We start from the raw sequence: 21387 nt of genomic DNA, 5'->3' as shown, positions 1-21387 counted from the left end.
ATTCAACAGCTATTTATGTGGTTTATTTGTTCTAAAAATAAGTTTTAGATTTTGTGTTAAAAAAGAATTAGAGGGGGTTGTGGCTCAGTGGTAGAGGCTTACCTAGGATGCGTAAGGCGCTAGGTTCGATTCTCAACACCCCATATAAATAAATGAATAAAAATAAAGGTCTAGGGCTGGGCATATAGCTCAGTTGATAGAGTGCTTCCCTTGCAAGCACAAGGCCCTGGGTTCAATCCCCAGCACCGCAAAAAATAAATAAATAAATAAAATTTAAAAATAAAGGTCTATCAATGTCTAAAAAAAAAAAAAAGAATTAGATATTGTGTTACTTACATCAATTGAGTGGTTTTATTTAGGTAAAATGGAAAGTTTACAATAGTCTGTGGGGGGATAAGGAATAATTGATTAAGAGCAGATGTGGTGATTCATGGGCAGTCATTAAGGAAATCAAGAATTATTCTGCGAAGTATAAGACTAGGGAATAGGGAAATAAGGACACTTGTTTTAGTTAGCTTTTTCTTTGCTGTGACCCAAAGATCTGAGCAGATGGCTGATTCCATTACTCTGGGCCAGAGGTCACAGAACATCATGGTGGAAGGGTATAGTGGAGAAAAGCAGCTCAGGACTTGGCATTCAGGAAGCAGAAAGAGAGCTCTGTTCACCAGGGGCAAAATATAAACCCTAAGGGCATGCCCCTAGCAACCTAACTCCTCCAGCCACACCCTATCCTTCTAGAGTTACCATCCAGTTAATCCATTTAAAAGGATTAATGCACTGGTTAGGTTAAGTTTCTCATAAACTAATCATTTTAACTCTAAAGTTTCTTGCATTGTCTCACACATGAGCTTTTAGGGGACACCTCACATCAAAACCATAAGAACAGTATTCATCCAGAATTTGAGGCTTCCTTGAAGTAGGTTAAGTAGAAAGGAGAAGATCATTACAGAGGAGAGGTGCTAGTGTGGAATAGTTTAGGTGGTTTCCTCCAGGATTTAGGTGCAAAACAGAAATAAGAGAAAGCACAAAATGATTTCTAAGTGGGAATCAAGGAATGGAAGAGCTAATGTAACAGGAGATGAAGATCAGCACATAAAGTAGTAGAGGGTAAGATTTCTGAGATGTAGGAATCTTGGATGGTCACTTGATTTAGTATAATGTTCTGATTTTGGTTAAACTGAAGTGGAAGCAAAGTTATTTTGACTTAGGGGACTTTGAGAATTATAAGGCTAGGTTGTCTCTGTAGTCATTATATTTTCCTTAGTTGGAAAGAAAACTTGGCCATGTTCCAAATTCTTCTGAGTGAAGATGGTTGAGATAAAAGAGTGATTAAGGATGACACAGCTGAGTATTTTGAGTTTTAAATAGGTATATCTTGTGGTATTTTAACTGTATCTTAAAGCTGTTATATGTTTTTAAAGGAATTGATTGAAAAGCAACTATCATCAGCTGTGTTGAACAAATCATTATTTTTATTTTAAAGATAAAAACCATGTTTTTATTTAGCTTGTTGTCTTAATCCATACCCTTTGGGGTGTGGTTAATTTTTCAGTCGCTGGGTAAGTCGGAGTGCCACCACACAGCGCAGGAAAGAGCGCCTTCGCCAGCATTCTGAGCACATTGGATTGGACAACGACTTGAGGGAGGTATGTGGGCTGCCTGCCTTTCATGCCTGGATGCAAGTACCAGGAACTAGGCTTACTAAACCAGCAGGTGTCATTGTGCAAGTACTTTCATATTCTTTTTTTTTTTTAAATGGTTGAATTATATTTTAAAATATTAATCTTTTTATACCGACTTATACCAGAAAATACCTCTTTTCCATTTTTGTAATTTTCATACATCTGAAATAGGGTGCTAAGATAAGTTTTCCTGTGTACTGCATCAAGCAAGACTGTTTAGGGTACATTTTTGGTCATTGGGTCTCCTATAAGGAGAAAAATTTGCAAGAAGCAGAAATTTCTGAATTTCAAATATAGTTTAAATTTAATACATAAAGCTATATTACCTATGCTTTGTCCTTGGCTAATGACACTTATTTTTTAAAAGATGTTTAAACTACTTTTAAATTAAGATCCAGAGGTTTTATTTGTACTCTTTGAAAATAAAACTACTATATATTTAAATAATGTTTTGATTCTTTCTTGTGATCAAAAGAAAACTGCAGTCAGCAGACCTTTTAACTATTTTTTTAAACTCAACTGAAAATATATAGAAATGAAGCAGAAAACATCATTTCAAACATCTGTCATTTTTTGTTGGTGTGTTCATACATGTGATATTAAACATTTTCTTAAGAACTGAAGCATCTCCTGTTCAGTGCTTTTCTTTTGCTCTGTATTTTCTTCTCTCCCCCTCCTTTTTGCTATGATTTTATCATATGCATGCTTGTTTTGCCTGTTTCTCTCCCCCATCCTTTTCTCTTTTGCTTTTCTATCATTGGCACTTCTCCATCCTCTTAGCCTTCCGGGGAACTTTTGGTCTGTCAGAACTCCATGGCATTCTGGGAGTGGGATCAGGGCCCACCTCCTCCTGCACGGCTTCCTAAAAAGTCCTTCTCTGAGTGCTGCCTGGTATGTCCTTTGCCTGAAAGTGCTTTTCCAAATGTTCCAAATCTTGTATTGAATGATTTCACGTGTGAGTGCACATAGCTCTAGAATGCCTCACATCACTTCGTGTAGTGAACTCTCAGCCTCTCCATTTTGCTCTCTACTTTCTCTTGTGTTTAGTGCCTTTTTGTACTGGTGTGTGTTAATACAAGTAATTCTGTGCTATTGATGGTAGAACTGATCATTCAATTCCCTAGTCAGTGGGGGAATTTTTTAATTATATACCAAATTGTGGTGGTGTACACCTGTAATCCCAGCAGTTCAGGAGTTTGAGGCAGGAGAATTATGAGTTCAAAGACAGCCTCAGCAACTTAGTGAGACCCTGTCTCTAAATAAAATACAAAAAAGGGCTGGGGATGTGTCTCAGTAGTTAAGTGCCCCTGGATTCACTCCCAGCACCCAAAAAAAGTACTGAAAATCCAGATTCTCAGTGATATATTTTCCAGAAGTGCAGAAGTGATTGAATTTCAGCTTTTCTTTTTCCAGACTTTTATCGCCACAGCATTGGATTGATTTACTTTCCTGGTTTATATGTTGTCAGAAAATTCACTCATCAATATAGAATTTTAGTGCTAGGGTTATCTTGTCCAACTTGACATAATTTGACTAAAGGGGGCACAGCTGGGCATCTAGCCCAGGACTTCTGACATTCAGACCAGGAGTCTCTTCCCACTAATCCCACACACCAGCATGTACTAACCACGATTCACCTGAGGGCACAAGTAATTTAGGACTCTTGCTTGTATTTTTTCCTGCATTATGTCATGAGCGTAGATTTAACAGTGGTCTTCTCTTCACAAGTTCAGTACCAATTAAAAGGATAGAGTGCTTGTTTATTAGAAATTGAAGGAAAGCATGTACTAAAGAACACTTAGGTCTGAGTATGTTGGGATGAACCCAACTACTATGTATTACCAGAAAAATCTAATTGAAAAAGAAAAAAAAAAAAACAGTAGCCAGGCACAGTGCTTGTGCCTGTAATCACAGTGACTCAGGAGTTTAAGGCAGGAAGACTGCAAATTGGAAGCCAACCCTGGCAACTTGGCAAGAGACCCTGTCTCAAAATAAAACTTTAAAAAGAGCTGGGGACTTAAAAATTTTTTTAAAATTCAGTAGTAGAGTACCCCTGGGTTCAATAAAAAAGGAAGAAAGACACTTAGTTCAATGTTTATTGAATGATAGGCTATATTTTCATTAGATACTTCCTAGTGGCTTTTTGCTTTTATTTGACACAATTAAAGAGCACAAGCAGAATCCCAAAGAAATCTGGGATTGCTTCCCACCTCCCCATAGAGAAATGAATTTTATAATAAAAACGTTCCTTGTGGAAAGTTTCTTCCTTCTCTGTTTTTCATCTCAAAATACATCTTTTAGCCTGTAATCCCAGCGGCTCAGGAGGCTGAAGCAAGAGATTCGCAAGTTCAAAGCCAGCCTCAGCAACTTGACCAGGCCCTAAGCAGCTCAGTGAGACCCTGTCTCAAAATAAAAAATATAGGGCTGGGATTGTGGCTCAGTGGTAGAGTGCTGGTGCTGGCCTAGCATATGTGAGGCACTGGGTTCAATCCTAAGCACTGCATAAAAATAATAATAATTTAAAAAAAAGGTATTGTGTCCATCCATAACTAAAAATATTTTTAAAATAAAATAAAAATTATATGGCTCAGTGGTCGGTTACCCTGGGTTCAATCCCTTTTACTAGAAAACAAAACAAAATCTTTTTCAGCTGACGTTTTTATCATTGTTTATTTACTTTAAAGGCATTTGCTGTTTTTGAATATGCAGAAATAACCTCACTTTCTGCTGGGACAAGAGGCCTCTTGCCACACCTGTATCCTTCCTGTGTAGGTCCATGGGGTGTGGCTAGTTCTGTGACTCCAGAAGGAGATTTTGTAAATGGCTGTAGGAGGTCCACTGTTGGCTAATAACTACACCTACCCCATGTGCTGGGTAAACATAGTTACTCAAAGAATGCCCCCATTTGACTTGTATTCTTTTATGTAAAACAACACAAATTTTAACTAGTGCTTAATTTAGATTTATTCCAGAATTTTTTAATATATTTCAGGAAAAAAATGCTGAAGGCTTTGTCCCAGCCATTTACCTGACCACGTGCTCCTTCCCTTTCTTCTAACTGGTGTATTACTTCCTTAGCTAGTGTGATACTTACACTTCTTTAGAACTGAGTCTTATAATGGTGATATATCTACATTTGCATAAGTCCTAAGTATGGAGACATTAAAGCTGAGGGATGGGAGAAGGATCCTTTAAATTTTTCAGTTAACATTTGTTTTAACCAACCTTTTATCTCATTTTAATACATATTCCAAATAACAATAGAAAATGCAAATATAATTCTTACACAGGATTCATGCCCTGTGTCTCAGGTTGATTGTTCTAAAACTGCTTTCATTTCATACATACATCCATTTATTTATTTAGTTAGTATGTCTCTATAGACCTTGTAATATTTAACTTCCCTATTGATAACAGTTCTCTCATTCTCAATTTTCCCTTTTTTCTTTGACCCTCTCAAAAATACTTGAAGCAAAAAGTATACAACGGTGCTGTGGGAACTAAATGCTTGCAGAATTCATTTGATTTTTAAATCTTTCTTAAAATGATTAGCTGGAAAAGGAGACATTATTGTGTTAATCAGTGGAATTTTTTAATATTTTTATCAGATATAGTAGATTCATTTTCTTCCAAAGGAGAAATGTGTTAAACCTACAAACTCTTACATTTACAGAGTAAATGCAAAGGATTGTACACATCTTCTATTATAATATCAAATTCTCCCCTTAATATAGTAAGGTTTGATGTACATATGTGTCCGTGGGAGGATGTGTGGATGTGCTGGCTTGCAACTGCTCTCTTGCTCACTCTCTCTCACTGTAGCAAACTACTAGTTTTACTATATAATTTAGACTAGCTATTCTCTAACTATGGTCCCAAGACACTTAGATCTTTTGAAAATTGAGCCCTGTGATTCTAATACAAATATAAGGTATCTGGATGAGGGTTTTTCAGATAGCATAAAAAGAAGGTAAAATAGTGTGTGCACATTCTGCATTAAGCATATGTAGTTTTGTTTTGTTTTGTTTTGTTTTTGTTTTTTTAATGAAAACTTACTAACCAGAGTTCAAGAGCATTGAACTGGGTTTCCGTGGTACCTCCAGATCGCCACAAACTCTAAACCCGAGGGTATGATCCCACTTTTTCTTGACTATAGAACAAGGCAAGGGAGGGCTTTAAGCAAACTTCACAGAAAGAGGAGACCTTCTGTATTTGGAGCACATCATCCTTTGTTCAGAGTGATCTTAATGGCTCTTTTTTATGAGCTAGGTATGCTTGTTTTATGCCCATTTAACAAACTGAGATATAAGAACATCAGTTGATATGCCTGAGGTCGTAAAATTAGTTGCAACATGATTCTAGAGCTCCTGATTTTACTGTTGTGATGTGATTAGGGTAGAGAGTTGAGCTGGAGAGCACTGTCCAAAAAAACTACAGGTAAATGAAATCTTTTTGTTGTATGGGAAGAGGAGTGGAAGAAGCCAGTGATCTGAGAACCACTGAACTCCTATAGAACCTAGACTTGTAATCCAAGCACCTCAATTTTTTTTTTTTTTTTTTTTTTGTTCTGTGATCCTAACTAATCACAATTTTGGGTAGTCACAATAAAAAGAGTAAACTAAATGAAACTCCTTGTCACTTTGAATGAGTTTTAATCTGATGAGATTTCTGAAATACCCTGCTTTTCACAGGAGTTACCGGTTGTGGTGGGAGTACAAATGTCCTCTGCCTTTTAGTGCACTAAAGTTTTAATTGCTATTGCACACATACACTTACTGCCTTTTTGCATCTTTGTTCATGCATTTGTTTGTGTAAGTTTAAATAGAACAGAAAAATATCTATGTTAATGCATTTTTAAAAAATACTCTTAATTTTTAGAAATACATGCAAGAGGCAAGAAGTTTAGGAAAAAACCTGAGGCAGCCCAAGTTGTCAGATCTCTCTCCTGCAGTGATTGCACAGACCAACTGGAAATTTGTAGAAGGCTTATTAAAAGAATGTAGAATGAAGGTATGTATTACTCATGCCACATAGTGCTTATTCATGTTCACACCATGTATGGGGCTAAATTAGCTGAGACAACCCTCATTCATGCCTGTAGTGTCCTAAAACAAAACTTTTACAGTGGCATAGCCCTCAGGTGCCCTTCACTGAGGTCCTGAAACTCCATGGACTTTCCTATGACCCATAGCATCAGTGACATGGAGCCCTGCATAGTTTCTCATCTTTTTGGCTATTGTCTTCCTCTGTGTATGTGTGTGTGTGGCGGGGGGAGATTGTGGAATGACAGATATCATTACCCTATGGACATGTAAGAAGTTGTACCCATTTGTGTACAATGAATCAAAATGCATTCTGCTATCATGTATAACTAATTAGAACAAACAATTTAAAAAGAGATGTTAAGCCATTCACAAGTTGTGTCAGGAATGTTGTCATCTTATGTAAAAGGCAGCACTTTTTTTGCGTTTGTGCATACACCTGTATACAATCTTGTTTGTGCCCATACACTCATATATACATCCATAAAGAGGAAAAAAACCTTAGTTATTTTGTTGGTTACACCCCAGTCTCCTCTCAGATACCTGAGTTTATATGAAGTAGCCCAGTACAAGTTGACAAAACTCAGAAGGTCATTTAAGCTAATAATTTCATTCAATGTCATTTCTTGAGTACCTTCTCTGCATATTCAATAAATGCATTGTTTTCAGCATCAGAATATAGTGGTGAATCAAACAGACAAGGTCCCTGCCTAAAGGGACTAGATTCTTTCTCATTTTATAATTTACAAAAGCAGCTAAAATTGGTGTAAATCAATTAACCTGAAACTGATTTCCATTTTCTTTTCATTTTCTTGTGCATAATAATCAGAGAAGAGAGAAAAGGGAAAAAATATATTTCTGGTTTATGCAGAAATTAGGAAGTTCTGCAAAATCTTAGAGCTGTCCATTTGTATTGTGTTTTTTGCCTAAGTGCAACCAAACTAAATACAAATAGCTTTAGTATACCAAGGTGCTTGGAGGCAGTGGGAGGGCAAATTTTGGTTGCAGGATGGCATTCCAGTTTCAGACAGTACATTTTTCTAGGTCTAGTGTAATTTTCCAGTGTCACAGAAGTGAATAATCTGCAAATTTTTATATAGAAGCACTTTTTCAGCATGGAGATACTTGACAAATATTAGCTTATTCTCTCTTCAGTGACCTTCCATATCTGTGACACAAGTAGTAAAATGATAGATGATATTATTCCAGTTGGTTAACCAAAAAAGATTAAGATATTTTCCCCAAGATAATTAAAAATCTGTAATTAGAAGTATAATAAAGGACTGGGCATAGCAGCATACACCCGTAATCCTTTGGGACTTGGGAGACTGAGGCAAGAGGATCCCAAATTCAAGGCCAGACTTGACAACTTAGCAAGATTCTGTCTCAAAATAAAAAGAGCTGGAAATGTAGTCCACTGATAGAGGGCCTCTGGGTTAAATCCACAGTAACAGCAACAAAAAAAAAGACATAATGAAAGAAAGCCAGTTCTCCTAATCCAGTGGTTTCACTGCCTGAATAATTTATGAATACTTATGATGTTTTCAGACAAAACGTATGTTGGTAGAGAAGATGGGACATGAAGCAGTGGAGCTGGGCCATGGAGAAGCAAACATCACTGGCTTGGAGGAGAACACCTTGATTGCCAGCCTCTGTGACCTGCTGGAGAGGATATGGAGCCATGGCTTGCAGGTCAAACAGGTAACAGTCTCAGAAGGTACTGATGTCATGGTCATTTAGGAGCCCTGTTAAGAAATATAACAGGGAAAGCCATTTCTTTACTGGTTTTGTTTGTTGTTTGTTTTTGGTTTTGGAGGGTTTTTGTTTGTTTTTTGGTTTTTTTGGTTTTTGTACTGGGAATTGAACCCAGAGGAGCTTAACCACTGTGCCACATTTCTAGCTCTTTTTATTTTTTATTTTGAGACAGGGTCTTGGTGAGTCAACCAAGACTGGCCTAGAACTTGTGATATACCTGCCTCAGTCTCCTGAGTTGCTGGGATTACAGAAGTGCCACCACACCCAGTTTCTGGTTTTGTTTTGTTTTGTTTTCTTGATGTGATTCCCTGCTTCTCTCATTCTAATTTTCTTCCCTCATTACTACTTCATATATTCAAACATTTTACATATGGATGTATATAAATGCACTATGTTTTTTAATTCCATGGTCACTAATGTGACCTAATTATATGTAACTTAAGTAACAGTTGGGTTGACAAAAAAAAAAAAAAAAAAAAAAACCTCCAAGCTCACCCTTGTGGCCTTCTAGTTAGCTGCTTCCCTTCCGTTTGCCAAACTCTTGCCAGATTTCTTAGCAAGGCAAAGTATGACCCTTAAAACACATGGAGTGAGATGCTCAGAATCTCACACAGGATTTGGGGTGTAGCTCAGTGGTACAGTGTTTACCTGTAATGTGCAAGGCCCTCAATTCAATCCCCAGCACTGAAAGAAAAAAATCATACAGCTAGGATTCGATGAACTTGGTCACCAAACTTCATAGTGGCCAACTTAATGTGAATGATCTTGATAAGAAATTATTTTTTCATAAAATACTTCTTTAAAATGAAAATTTTTATTTTTCTTGTACTTTCAGGGGAAGTCAGCTTTGTGGTCACATTTAATTCAGTTTCAAGACAGAGAAGAAAAACAAGAGCACCTTGCAGAATCACCAGGTGAGAGAGCTTTGCTTTAGGTTACTTGAATTTGGTAGCATCAGACCATGAGAAGAATCAATGCTGTATGGTCTCGTCTCTTTTTCTCTCTTAAGCTAAAACTTAGCCAGTTTTTCCAATAGGATAAAGCAGAAGCAGCATTATTATTTATTCTCTGAGGCTGGGAAAAGTTACTTGACCTTTCTGATCTGCATGTGTATGTTACTGTATTAGATTATACCACCAAGCTACATCCCCAGGCTTTTCTATTTTTTCTTTTGAGACAGGGTCTCACTAAGTTCCTTAGGGCCTTCCTTAATTGCTGAAGCTGGCATTAAACTTGGGATCCTCCTGCAGCAGCCTCCAGAGTAGCTGAGATTAAAGGCATACACCACGGTGCCAGGCAACCTTTCTGATCTTCTGCCCCACATCTACAAGACGGGAAATAATGCCAAGGCAACACTAACAGCTTTCCTGACTTTGGCTGATCAAATGTTGGGTGGTCCAGTTGGAGATCAGAGTACCACTATCTGTAGTGCCTTCAGTTCATAGTGGAACAAGCAAAACTAAAGGCAAGACTAAAGAATATAAAATGTGTCAAAACCTCATGCAGTCATTGTTGTGCCCTAATGTCAAATGTTGATAAAGATTTGGTAATGTAAGAATGAATACAACTTAAATATTTTTTCTGATCCTAAGTAAAATTAATATAAGCCATGTAGCTTTTGAAATCAAAAGTTTATCATTTGTTTAGAGAGGTGAATTTCATAAATGTTGCTCAACACTTCTGGTAATTTAGACCAGGAAGTTATAATTTTAGAATATGAGAGTAGCCAAAAGAAGTGATACATACCTCTAATCTCAGCTACTTGGGAGACTGAAGCAGGAGGATCCCAAGTTCAAGGCCATCTGGGCAAGTTAGCAAGATACTGTCTATCTCAAAATTTTAAAAAAGAGAGAGAGTGCAGGGTATGTAAATCATGATAGAGCACTCCTGGGTTCAATCTCTAGTACCTCCAGAGAAAGAGAATATGAAATACATATGAAAAACCAGTTTAAAAAATATTTTATTCTAAGACTGGGGTTATAGCTCAGTGATAGTGTTTGTTTAGCGTGTGCAAGGTCTTGGGTTCAATTCCCAGTACTACCAAAAAGGAAAAATTCTTAAGAAACAATATAGTGCTATAGATACACAAATAGTTTTTTTTGTTTTGTTTTGTTTGAAGTCTGGATATACCTCAGTGGTAGAGCACACACTCATCATTTGTGAGGCTCTGAATTCCATCCCTAGCACCATACATACACAGGCACAAAAATTAGTTTTAACCAGGCACAGTGGCACACATCTGTAATCCCCACAACTCAGGAAGCTAATAGGCAGGAAGATCACAAGTTCAAGCCCATTCTTGGCAATTTTGTCAGGCTTTGTCCCTTGTCTTGAAATAAAAAATAAAAAGGGGGATGTAGCGTAGAGTCCTTAAAGATTCACAGAGGGTTTGAACACTGCTTTTACTGGCATTGAGCCCAGATGAGACTACATGATGAATTACCAACATCATTCTTTAGAAGCAGCACTAACAGGAGTCAGAGACATTTAGAGGATTGCAGAAGAACGGAAAGGTTCTGTTTTAGCAAGAGGACCATAGTAAGTTGTGTTAATTTTGACTTAGCAATCATTGTACCTAGCAGTCTAAGCCCTATTTCAGACAGTCTCACAATGTACTTGGTCCTAGAACAAGGACTGTTCTTAATGTATCACCCAGAAATTTCTGTCTTTGAAAATGGTGACACATTCCTGTAATTCTCACTAGTTGAAAGCCTAGCCAGGAGAATCAAAAGTTCAAGGCCAACCTCTGCAACTTAGTAAGCCCCTGTCTCAAAATAAAAAATAAAGGATTGGAATGTATAACTCAGTGGTAGAACACCACCGAATCCAATTCCTAATAATAAATAAATAAATGTTGTCTACTTTATAATTTGCATTGTTCTTAAAGCTTGCACCCTCAAAGTTCAACTAAACTGTAAATGAATTTTTAAATCCTAAGGCAAGAGTGGGGTAGATTAGCATACAAGGGAGTGGAAAGGCTGTATTTTAATGCTTCTTCTGTATCTAGTAACCCAGGAATGTTGTATCACTCTTCAATCATCTTATCATCATCAAAAGTTTTCTTTTTTCTTTGCAGTACTGGGAATTGAACACAGAGGTGTTCTACCACTGGGCTACATCCTTAGCCTCCTCACCTTTTTTTTTTTTTTTTTTCTTTTTTTCTTTTTTTTTTTTAAGATAAGTTCTCACTAAATTGCTGAGACTGGCTGCAAAGTTGTGATCCTCTTGCCTCAGCTTCCCAACCTCCCAAGTCTCTGGGATTATGGACATGTACTACTGCACCCAGTAAAAATTTTCTCTTAGTTACATACCTGCTTACAGACTCTGCATGGTTCTGTAAGAATAATATGCGTGATCTCTACACGTTAAAAACTTGTGTGTAGGGCTGGGGAGATGGCTCAGCTGGTAGAGTGCTTGCCTCGCAAGCACAAGGCCCTGAGTTCAATCCCCAGTACCACAAAAAAAAAAAAAAAAAAAAAAACAACTTGTGTGTGCAGTAAATTATTTTGAAATAAGAAATAATAATGGAAGTATTCATGTAAATAGTTTACAAATTTCTCTGCTGGCTGGAGGGGTACACTTCATGGAAACATTGTATTTTAGATCTCCAGGTAATAGTCATGGCTTCATTACTTAGCTCCTTATCTGCCTTCTGCTCATGGACTTCTAAACTCTTCCTCCAAAGTCACTAATATACTAATGTATTAGATTCCCAGGAATGACATAATAAAATGTCACAAATTGAGTGGCTTCAACAACATAAATTTATTGTCTTAGGTTTCTGGAAGCTAGAAGTTCAAGGTCAGGGTGTCAGCAGGCTAGTTTCTTCTGAAGACCATAAGAGAAACCTGTTCCATACCTCTCTCCTCACTTCTCAGGCATTCCTTGGCCAGCAGTTGGTATTCTTCCTGTGTCTTTACATCATTTTTCCTCTGTGTGTGAGCACCTCTCTATCCACATTTCTCTATTTTGTTTTAATATTTTTAATAGTACTGGAGATTGAATCCCACAGTGTTTTTACCACTGAGCTGCATTCCCAGCCATTTTTACTTTTTATTTTGAGATAGGTTCTCAATAAGTTGCTTCATGCCTTGCTGAGTTGCTGAGGCTGGCCTCGAACTTGGAATCCTCCAGCCTCAGTCTCCCAAGTTGCTGGGATTATAGGAGTGTATCACTGCATTTGGCAGTTTCTGTGTATGTATGTGTGTGTTTGTTATTGGGGATTGAACCCAGGGCCTTATACTTTTTAGGCAAACACTCTACCACTAGGCTACATTCTCAATCTCCTTTTTTTTTTTTTTTTTTTTTTTTTTTAAAAGAATACCAGTAAGGTTGAATTAGAGCTCTACCCTCATGCATTCAATTTGATCATCTGAAAAAAATTATTTCCAAATGAAGTCATGCTCACAGGTACTAGATGATAGAACTGCAGCATATTCTGCAGGAACACAATTCAAACCATAATAACTATTACCTAAACCACTGTCATCATCCAGTTACTGTATTAGCAGATTATTCTCAAATCTCCTTCTCTAGTCCTAAAGATGGATATCTAGGAACTTAGCATATCTTAAAACAAGCTTGTTGTTTCAGCACATCTTCCTGGTCAGACTTTTTCATTCTTCCTTATTTAATGGGACAAGAACCCTTCTTTCAGTTAAGCTAGAAGCCAGATAGTCATCTGTAATGTGCTGGGAAGCCTACTGGACATGACATCAGAACACTCAGCCCTATATAATAAATGTGTATGATTGGACAGATTTCTTAACCTCTTCAAGCCACAGTTTCCTCATTTACAAAATTAAGATTTAAAAAACCCTCAGGACCGCAGGTATACTTCAGTGGTAGAGTACGTGCTTAGCCTTCATGAGGCCCTAGGATTCAATCCCCATCACCAAAAATAAAAAATCAAAGGTTATAATTAGTTGGATAGTATATATATAATATATATTTAAACATTTTAATACTGAATGTTGTGTGTTTTTCTTTAATTTTTTTTTTAGATGTTGATGGACCTTTATTTTATTCATTTGTTCATATGTGATGCTGAGAATCAAACCCAGTGCTTCCCACATGCTAGGCAAGCACTCTACCACTGAGTCACTACCCCAACCCCTGAATGTTTTTTGTTGTTGTTGTTGTTGTTGTTGTTTTGGCCATGCTGGGGATTGAACCCAGGACCTTGTGCTTCCAAGGCAAGCACTCTCCCAACTGAGCTATATCCCCAAACCCCTGTTTTTATTCTTGAATCTTACCTTCTGCTTTCACTGGCTACTATTATTTTAGTTTATCCTTTGACCTTTATAACTTCTAGTTTATCTCCTTTATTTCTTTTACAGGATCACACTATTACTCTATTTAACTAAAAGAATATTCAGGAGCATAGCATTTATTTTCAAAATTTCCCTTGCCCCTAGGATAAAGTTCTAACTTGGTATTTAAGATTCTAGCATGTATCCTTAAGTAGCCTCATCTTCCTGAGTATTTACTTAGCACCCCTATATGTGGATCTCTATACACACCCTCTGTATGTTCTAAGAATAGGACATGACTGAATCTCAACAGATATAATTTAATAGGAGTAATAAAAATGAAGTTGTGTATGTTCTGTGATAGAGGTTCAATTTTACACGTCTTATTAGAGAGAAAGAATGACTTATCCATCTTGTGCCTAGGGGACAGAGAATACTTGGGAAAGATTTCACATTGAGGCAGAATTAAAGCTAGATTTCATTGCATTTTATTTAGAACTTTATGCCAAGCACTGTTTTCAAGTTTAGATCTTTTTCAATAAAGTAAATACTGTTACTGTCCCCTCCCAGTTTATAGGTAAGGAGATAGACCATAGAGAACCTCTCACTCACCCAAAGAAAGACCTCTGTTAAAGTCTCTGTAAGGTTTAACAAAGCCATGTTCTAAATCATTAAGCTATGCATATTATTTTCCAATCTAAAGTGATACATCGGCTATAAACAAGGAGAAAGATACAGAACAGTCAATAATGAGAAGACTTTAACAAATGCATGGAGACATGACAAAGTACATTCTTTTTAGGGAACATTGAGCAGAGAAGGGTGACTAAAATATAGGGTTCTAGAACAGGATTTACAGAATATGCTTATGCCTGTGAATGTTGATACCGTGAATGCTGCTGCTTTCAAATGTTAAATTCCTCATTTTTATTTTTTCATGCTGGAGTTCCAACCCAGTGCCTTGCACATGCTAATCAAGTCCTCTACCACCGAGCTATACCCTACACCCCTTTTTTCACTAAGAGACTTTCACCAGCTCTCTGGTCCTGGCAGTATGGTTCCTTCTTGACATGTCTTCCTCTGGCTAACTTGCTGATTATGGTTTCAGCTCCTTTCTGCCTCATAATCTTTTTTCTCCCCTTCTCAGCCTACTTGGCCATCTTTCATGCTGTCAATTCATTCGGAATAGAGAGTCATTCTCTGAGACATTTCATTTTTCCCAAAGGAAAAATTCACTATCTTTAATAACATACTTAAGTGGTGATAATCTTAGGAAGATAAACATAATACATTCCCTTCAAGTCCCTGGAACGGTTTCCTCAGTGTCCATTACTTCCTGATCTTTTCATTGTCTCATTGAGAATTCCCTCCCCCAGACTGCCTGAACAAATAACCTCTTCATCACCTACCTAGTATGGAAGACCCTCAAAAGTGTACCTGTAGATTGGCCTGGCCACATCCTATTCCCAATGGCAATCCCATCAGTGATCATTTATACCTGCCAGATGTCTAGTCTTTTACCCAAGTGCTAAAAAAGTATAGATACTAATGACACCAAAAATGTTCTCTGCCCAACTTCCTCAAAGTCAGGTTTACATGTATGTATGCATGTATATGTGTGTTTGTTCTGGTTTTATATCCTGATCTCACAAAGTAAAATGCATCTAAAAACTGAGAAAATGACAAGTTTAAGATAGAGTAAAATGCCATATCCTAAATTCTATTAATATCAATGTATTTGCCAAGCATGATGTTGCAATTTGGTTTTCATTTGCAGATGGGAAAATGGAAATGAAGAAAGGGCACAAAACTCCATGGCGTCTCATTCAAAGTGAGACTGAGCTCCCTAACCACCATATTTTAGCCAATAGTTGATGGTTGGCCATTGCTATAAAAGATCATCTCTCCTTCTTTCAAAAATGTTAGACTCTTTAGATTTCAAAAGAGAATAACTCATGGACATTATAATTCAAAACATCTATTGAGATTACTCCCTTTGCATGGAATACATAGTGTAACTTGGTTTATGAACTTTGAAGTAGAAACTTCTCAGACTAAAGAACCAAAACTCTTAGAGTTTTTAAAAAACACTTCCAGAGTTTAAAACTGTATGATTACAGTTTGTGAGTCCAGAGATGAAGATTCACATATTTAATCACTTAATTTGTGGACATTGCTTTCTTGTAATCATCCAGAGGTATTAGAATGAATGGCTGTAGACAATGACAACCCTTATGGCCAGAATTTGCACACATTGTATTATTTGCTTGTTGAACTTTTGGAAAAGATTCATTTTAAATTTCAAGTTCTTACTGTTATTTTTTCTAATACTTTGCTGATATTTTTCTACATAGTTGCCCTTGGACCAGAAAGAAGAAAATCTGACTCAGGAGTTATGTTACCAACACTCAGGGTCTCTCTTATCCAAGATATGAGGTATTTATTATGTATGTTAGCACATGGTGATAACTTTGACATGTTTTATGGCTTTCTCCTAAATTTCTCAAATAATTGTGACTACATGTATTTTTTTGTATTTTTTTTTGTTGATGTCTCCTGAAAAGAGCATTTTCTATAATTTTATTTTATTTTTATACTATTATTATATTTTTTCCTTCCAAAGGGAAGATGCAACTAAGAAGTTTTTAAGCATTTGCTTCTGTTTCTTTTTAAACATTTGTTTCTGTTTTGTCTGTTTGTTTGTTGCGGTCCTGGGAATTGAACCCAAAGCCTGATACGTACTGGGGGGGCCTCTATCACTGAGTCACTCGCCCAATTAAAATATCTCTAAACTATTTTATTACTTATTATGTTATTTAAAAAAAAGAGAGAAAGAAAGAAACTCCTTTAAATACTTGCTGTCTACTGATACAGACCCAAAAAATCTAGTTATTTGGCAGAAAATTACTGTCAGGTAATTTAATTTGAAGCAAATTTGGCAGAAAATTACTGTCAGGTAATTTAATTTGAAGCAAATACAAATTGAGAATTATCACTTCCCAATTACTGGTCTTAGAAGTCTTGAGAAGGAATTAAGACATCTAAAGTATTTTTTTTTTTTAATGAAGAAAGTAAGACTTTTTTTTCTTAATGCTTTTATTAGTGCATCATAGTTATACATAATGACATAATGATTGAGTTCACTTTGACATAATCATACATGTATAAAGTTTAATTTGCTCTATTTTAGTCCACCAGTGCCTCCTCTTTCCCACCCTTCCCCATTACCCTATCCCCCACCTTTAGTGGTCTTCCTTCTATTTATCTGTTTTTAACTGGTACTTCATAGATATACGTACAGGTGAGATTCACTGTGGTATATTTAAACAAGCACATAGCATATTTTTGTCAAATTCATTCTGCATTTCCTCCTCTTTCCTGTCCCTTCTTCCTCTCCCTCTGTCTCCTACTCCACTCGTCTTCCTTCTGTCCTTATGATATCCTGTCCCCCTACAGACACAAGTTTTTTTTTTTTTCCCCCCTCACTTTGCCCTAGCTTTCACATGAGAGAGAACATTCAACCCTTGATTTTCTGAGTTGACTTATTTCACTTAGCTTGATGTTTTCCAGTTCTATCCATTTACTGGCAAGTGCCATAATTTCATTCTTCTCTATGACTGAATAAAATTCCATTATGTATATATACACACATTATCTTAATCCATTCATCTATTGATGGTCACCTGGGCTGGTTCCATAACTTAGCTATTGTGAGTTGCACTGCTATAAACGCTGATGTGGCTGCGTCACTATGATATGCTGATTTTTTTTTTTTTTCTTTTCTTTTGAATAAATACCAAGGAGTGGGATAACTGGGTCATATAGTGGTTACATTCCTAGTTTTTTGAGAAATCTTTATACTGCCTTCCAGACTGATCATACTAATTTATGGTTCTACCAGTAAGATATAAGTGTACCCTTTTCCTCACATCCTTGCCAGCATTTATTATTATTTGTATTCTTTTTTCCCCATTGGTTCTTTTTATTATACTTAACAATAGGATTCATCTTGACATAATTGTGAAAGCATGAAATACAGTGTGTTCTAATTCAGTCCCCAATACTTCCCCTTTCTCTCCCCATTTTCCCTTCGCTCTACTGATCTTTTCTCCTATATATATAATAATAATATATATATTCTCCTATATATAATATTCTCCTATATATAATATATTTTTTTCTCATATATATATATATATATAATATATATATATTTTTTTTATTTATTTATTTATTTTTTTTTTTTGGTGGTGCTGGGGATTGAACCCAGGGCCTTGTGCATGCGAGTCAAGCACTCTACCAACTGAGCTATATCCCCAGCCCATCTTTCTGCTATTTACTTTTACTTTTTATTTTAACTAGTGCCTTGTGGGTACATATGGTGAGATTCACTATGGTATATTCCTATATGGACATAGGAAAGTTAGGTCATATTAATTTCATAGTCTTTCCCAATCCTCCCTCCTCCCTTCCCTTCATTCCTCTTTGTCTACTGCACTGATCTTTTTTTTTTTTTTTTATCTACCCTTCTCTTACTTTGGATTAACATTCATATATCAGAGAAAACATTCAACCTTTGACTTTTGGGGGCTAGCTTATTTCACTTAGGATTATAGCCTCCACTTCTATCCATTTACTGACAAATGTTATAAAGCCATTCTTCTTTATGGCTGAGTAATACTACATTGCATATATATATATATATATATATATATATATATATATAAATACATTTTCTTTACCGTTTATCTGTTGAAGGGCACCGAGGTTGGCACCAAGCTTGTCTATTGTGAATTGTGTTGCTATAAAGATTTATGTGGCTGCATTGCAGTAGTATGCTGATCTTAAATCTTTCGGATATGAAACCAAGCAGTGAGATAGCTGGGTCATATGGTGGTTCCATTCCTAGTTTTTATTTATTTTTTTGGTGTTTTTTTTTTCTTTCTTTCTTTTTTTTTTTTTTTTGGGGGGGCGGGTTTACCAGGGATTGAAACTGAGGGGCACTCGACCACTGAGCCAAATCCCCAGCCCTGTTTTATATTTCACTTAGAGACAGGGTCTCACTGAGTTGCTTAGTGCCTAAATTTTGCTAAGGCTGATTTTGAACTCTTGATCCTCCTGCCTCAGCCTCCTGAGCTGCTGGAATTATAGGCATGTGCTACTGTGCCCAGCCTGCTTTGTTTTTAAGGAATCTCCCTACTGCTTTCCAGAATGGTTGCACTAATTTACAGCGTCAACAATGTATGAGTGTACGTTTTTCCCCCTACCCTCACCAACTTTTATTGTTACTTATATTCTTAATAATTGCCTTTATGACTAGAGTGAGATAAAATCTCAATATAGTATAACTTGCATTTCTCTAACTGCTAGAGATGTTGAACATTTTTTCATATATTTGTTGGCCATTTATATGTCTTCCTTTGAGAAGTGTCTGTTTAGTTTTGCTTTTGTTTTTGTTTTTGGTACCTGGAACTGAACCCCAAGGGCATTTACCCACTGAACTATATCCCCAGCCTTTTTTAAAAATTTATTTAGAGACAGGGTCTCACTAAGTTGCTTAGGTCCTTGCTAAATTGCGGAGGCTGGCTTTTGAACTTACTATCTCTTGCCTCAGCCTCCTAAGCCTCTGGGATTTCAGGAGTGCACCACCTGCCCAGCACTTATTGATTGAGTTGTTTTTTTTAGTTCTTTGTATATCCTGGATATTAATTCCCTGTCTGAGGAGCAGTTGACAGAGATTTATATCCCATTCTGTAGGCTCTCTTCACACTCTTAATTGTTTCCTTTGCTATGCAGAAGCTTTCTAATTTGATGCATCCCACTTACTAATTTTTGGTGTTGCTTTTTGTGCTTATGAGTCTTCTTAGGGAAATCAGTTCCTGAAACTGACATGTTGCAGTGTTGGGCCTATTTTTCTTCTATTAGGTGCAGGATCTATGTTCTAGTGCCTAAGTCTTTCTTCTACTTTGAGTTGACTTTTGTGCAGGCTGAGAAACGGGTTAAATTTCATTCTCCTACATAGGAACTTCCAGTTTTCCTAGCACCATTTGTTAAAAATGCCATTTTTTTTCAAACATATTTTTTTGACACCTTTGTCTGGTATGAGATACCTGTATTTATGTGGGTTTGTCTCTGTATCTTTTCTGTTCCATTGGTCGTCATACCTGTTTGGTGCCAGTACCATGCTGTTTTTGTTACTATGGCTCTGTAGTGTAATTTTTTAAAGTATCTTTTACTTGTAAATGGACACAATGACTTTATTTTATTTATTTATTATTTTTCTGTGGTGCTGAGGATTGAACCCAGTGCCTCACACATGGTATGTAAGAGCTCTACCACTGAGCTACACCCCAGCCCCTGAAGTATAATTTGAAGTTCAGTATTGTCATGCTTCCTGCTTCACTTTTCTCACTCTGAGACCTGTTCTGGGTGTTTTGTTTTTCCAAATGAATTTCATAACTGCTTTTTCTAGTTCTATGAAGAATGTAATTGGAATTTTTGATGCGAATTGCATTGAAGCTATATAGTGCTTTTGGTAGTGTGACCATTTTGACAATATTAATTCTACCTATCCAAGAACATGAGAGGTCTTTTCATCTCCTAAGGTCTTCTTCAATTTCTTTCTTTAGTGTTCTATAGTTTTCATTGTAGAGGCCCTTCAATCTCTTCTGTTAGGTTGATTCTCAATTATTTTATTCTTTTTGAAGCAGTTGTGAATGAGATAGTTTTACTAATTACTTTTTCAGCTTATTCATCTTTGGAGTATAGGCACACAATTTATGTATTTATTTATTTTAATTTATTTGTTGATGGACCTTTATTTTATTTACTTATATGTGGTGCTGACAATCGAACCCAGTGCCTCATACATGCTAGGCAAGCGAACTACCACTGAGCTACAACCTCAGCCCCTTGTGATTGATTTATAAATGTTGATATTGCATCCTACTATTTTGCTGAATTAATCTATGAGCTCTAGGAGTCTTCTGGTGGAGTTTTTTCGTTTCTTTTTTTTTGGGGGGGGGGTCTTCTAAGTATAGGATCATGTTGTTAGTAAACAGATAATTTAAGCCTTTCTTTTCCTATTTGAGTACCTTTAATTTCTAGCGTGATTGCTCTGGCTAGAGTTTGAAGGACTATTATGTTGAATGGGAGTGGTGAAAGTGGGCATCTTTGTTTTGTTCCTGTTTTTAGAGGAAATGATTTCAGATTTTTCTCCATTCAATATAATGTTGACCTTGGGTTTGCCATATATAGCCTTGACAGTGTTGAGATAAGTTACTTCTATCTCTAGTTTTTCTAGTGTTTTAAATATGAATGGGTGCTATACTTTGTAAAATGCTTCTTCTGCATCTGTTGAAATAGTCATGTGATTCTTGTCCTTATATCTATTTATGTGGTGAATTACATTTATTGCTTTCTGTATGTTGAACCAACCTTGCATGCCTGGGGTGAAACCACTTGCTCATTGCACTATCTTTTTAATGTGTTTTTTAAGTGTTTGCCAATATTTTATTTAGAACTTTTGCATTTGCATTCATCAAGGATATTGATGTGAAGTTTTCTTTCCTTGACATGTGTTTGTCTGGTTTTGGTACAGGGTGATACTGACTTAATAGAACCATTTTGGCAGTGTTCCCTCCTTTTCTATTTCAT

General features: G+C 36.5%; 1 protein-coding gene across 6 annotated transcripts in view; it reads left to right on the top strand.

The window, feature by feature from the left end:
• DENND5B (DENN domain containing 5B) overlaps nt 1–21387 on the top strand; it is a 187915-nt gene that overhangs the window by 133127 nt on the left and 33401 nt on the right. For 3 of the 6 annotated variants that reach the window (XM_079139276.1, XM_079139277.1, XM_079139275.1), the window contains 6 exons: nt 1553–1646; nt 2463–2573; nt 6561–6692; nt 8273–8425; nt 9315–9393; nt 16086–16167. In XM_079139276.1, the coding sequence (XP_078995402.1) occupies nt 1553–1646; nt 2463–2573; nt 6561–6692; nt 8273–8425; nt 9315–9393; nt 16086–16167 (651 nt within the window). The remainder of the gene's footprint in view (nt 1–1552; nt 1647–2462; nt 2574–6560; nt 6693–8272; nt 8426–9314; nt 9394–16085; nt 16168–21387) is intronic. The other 3 variants (XM_079139280.1, XM_079139278.1, XM_079139279.1) reach the window with 1 other exon arrangement.

The sequence above is a fragment of the Sciurus vulgaris genome (assembly GCF_902686455.1).
Source record: "Sciurus vulgaris genome assembly, chromosome: 5".
NCBI classification, from domain to species: domain Eukaryota; kingdom Metazoa; phylum Chordata; class Mammalia; order Rodentia; family Sciuridae; genus Sciurus; species Sciurus vulgaris.
This window is presented reverse-complemented; position numbering and strand designations above follow the sequence as displayed.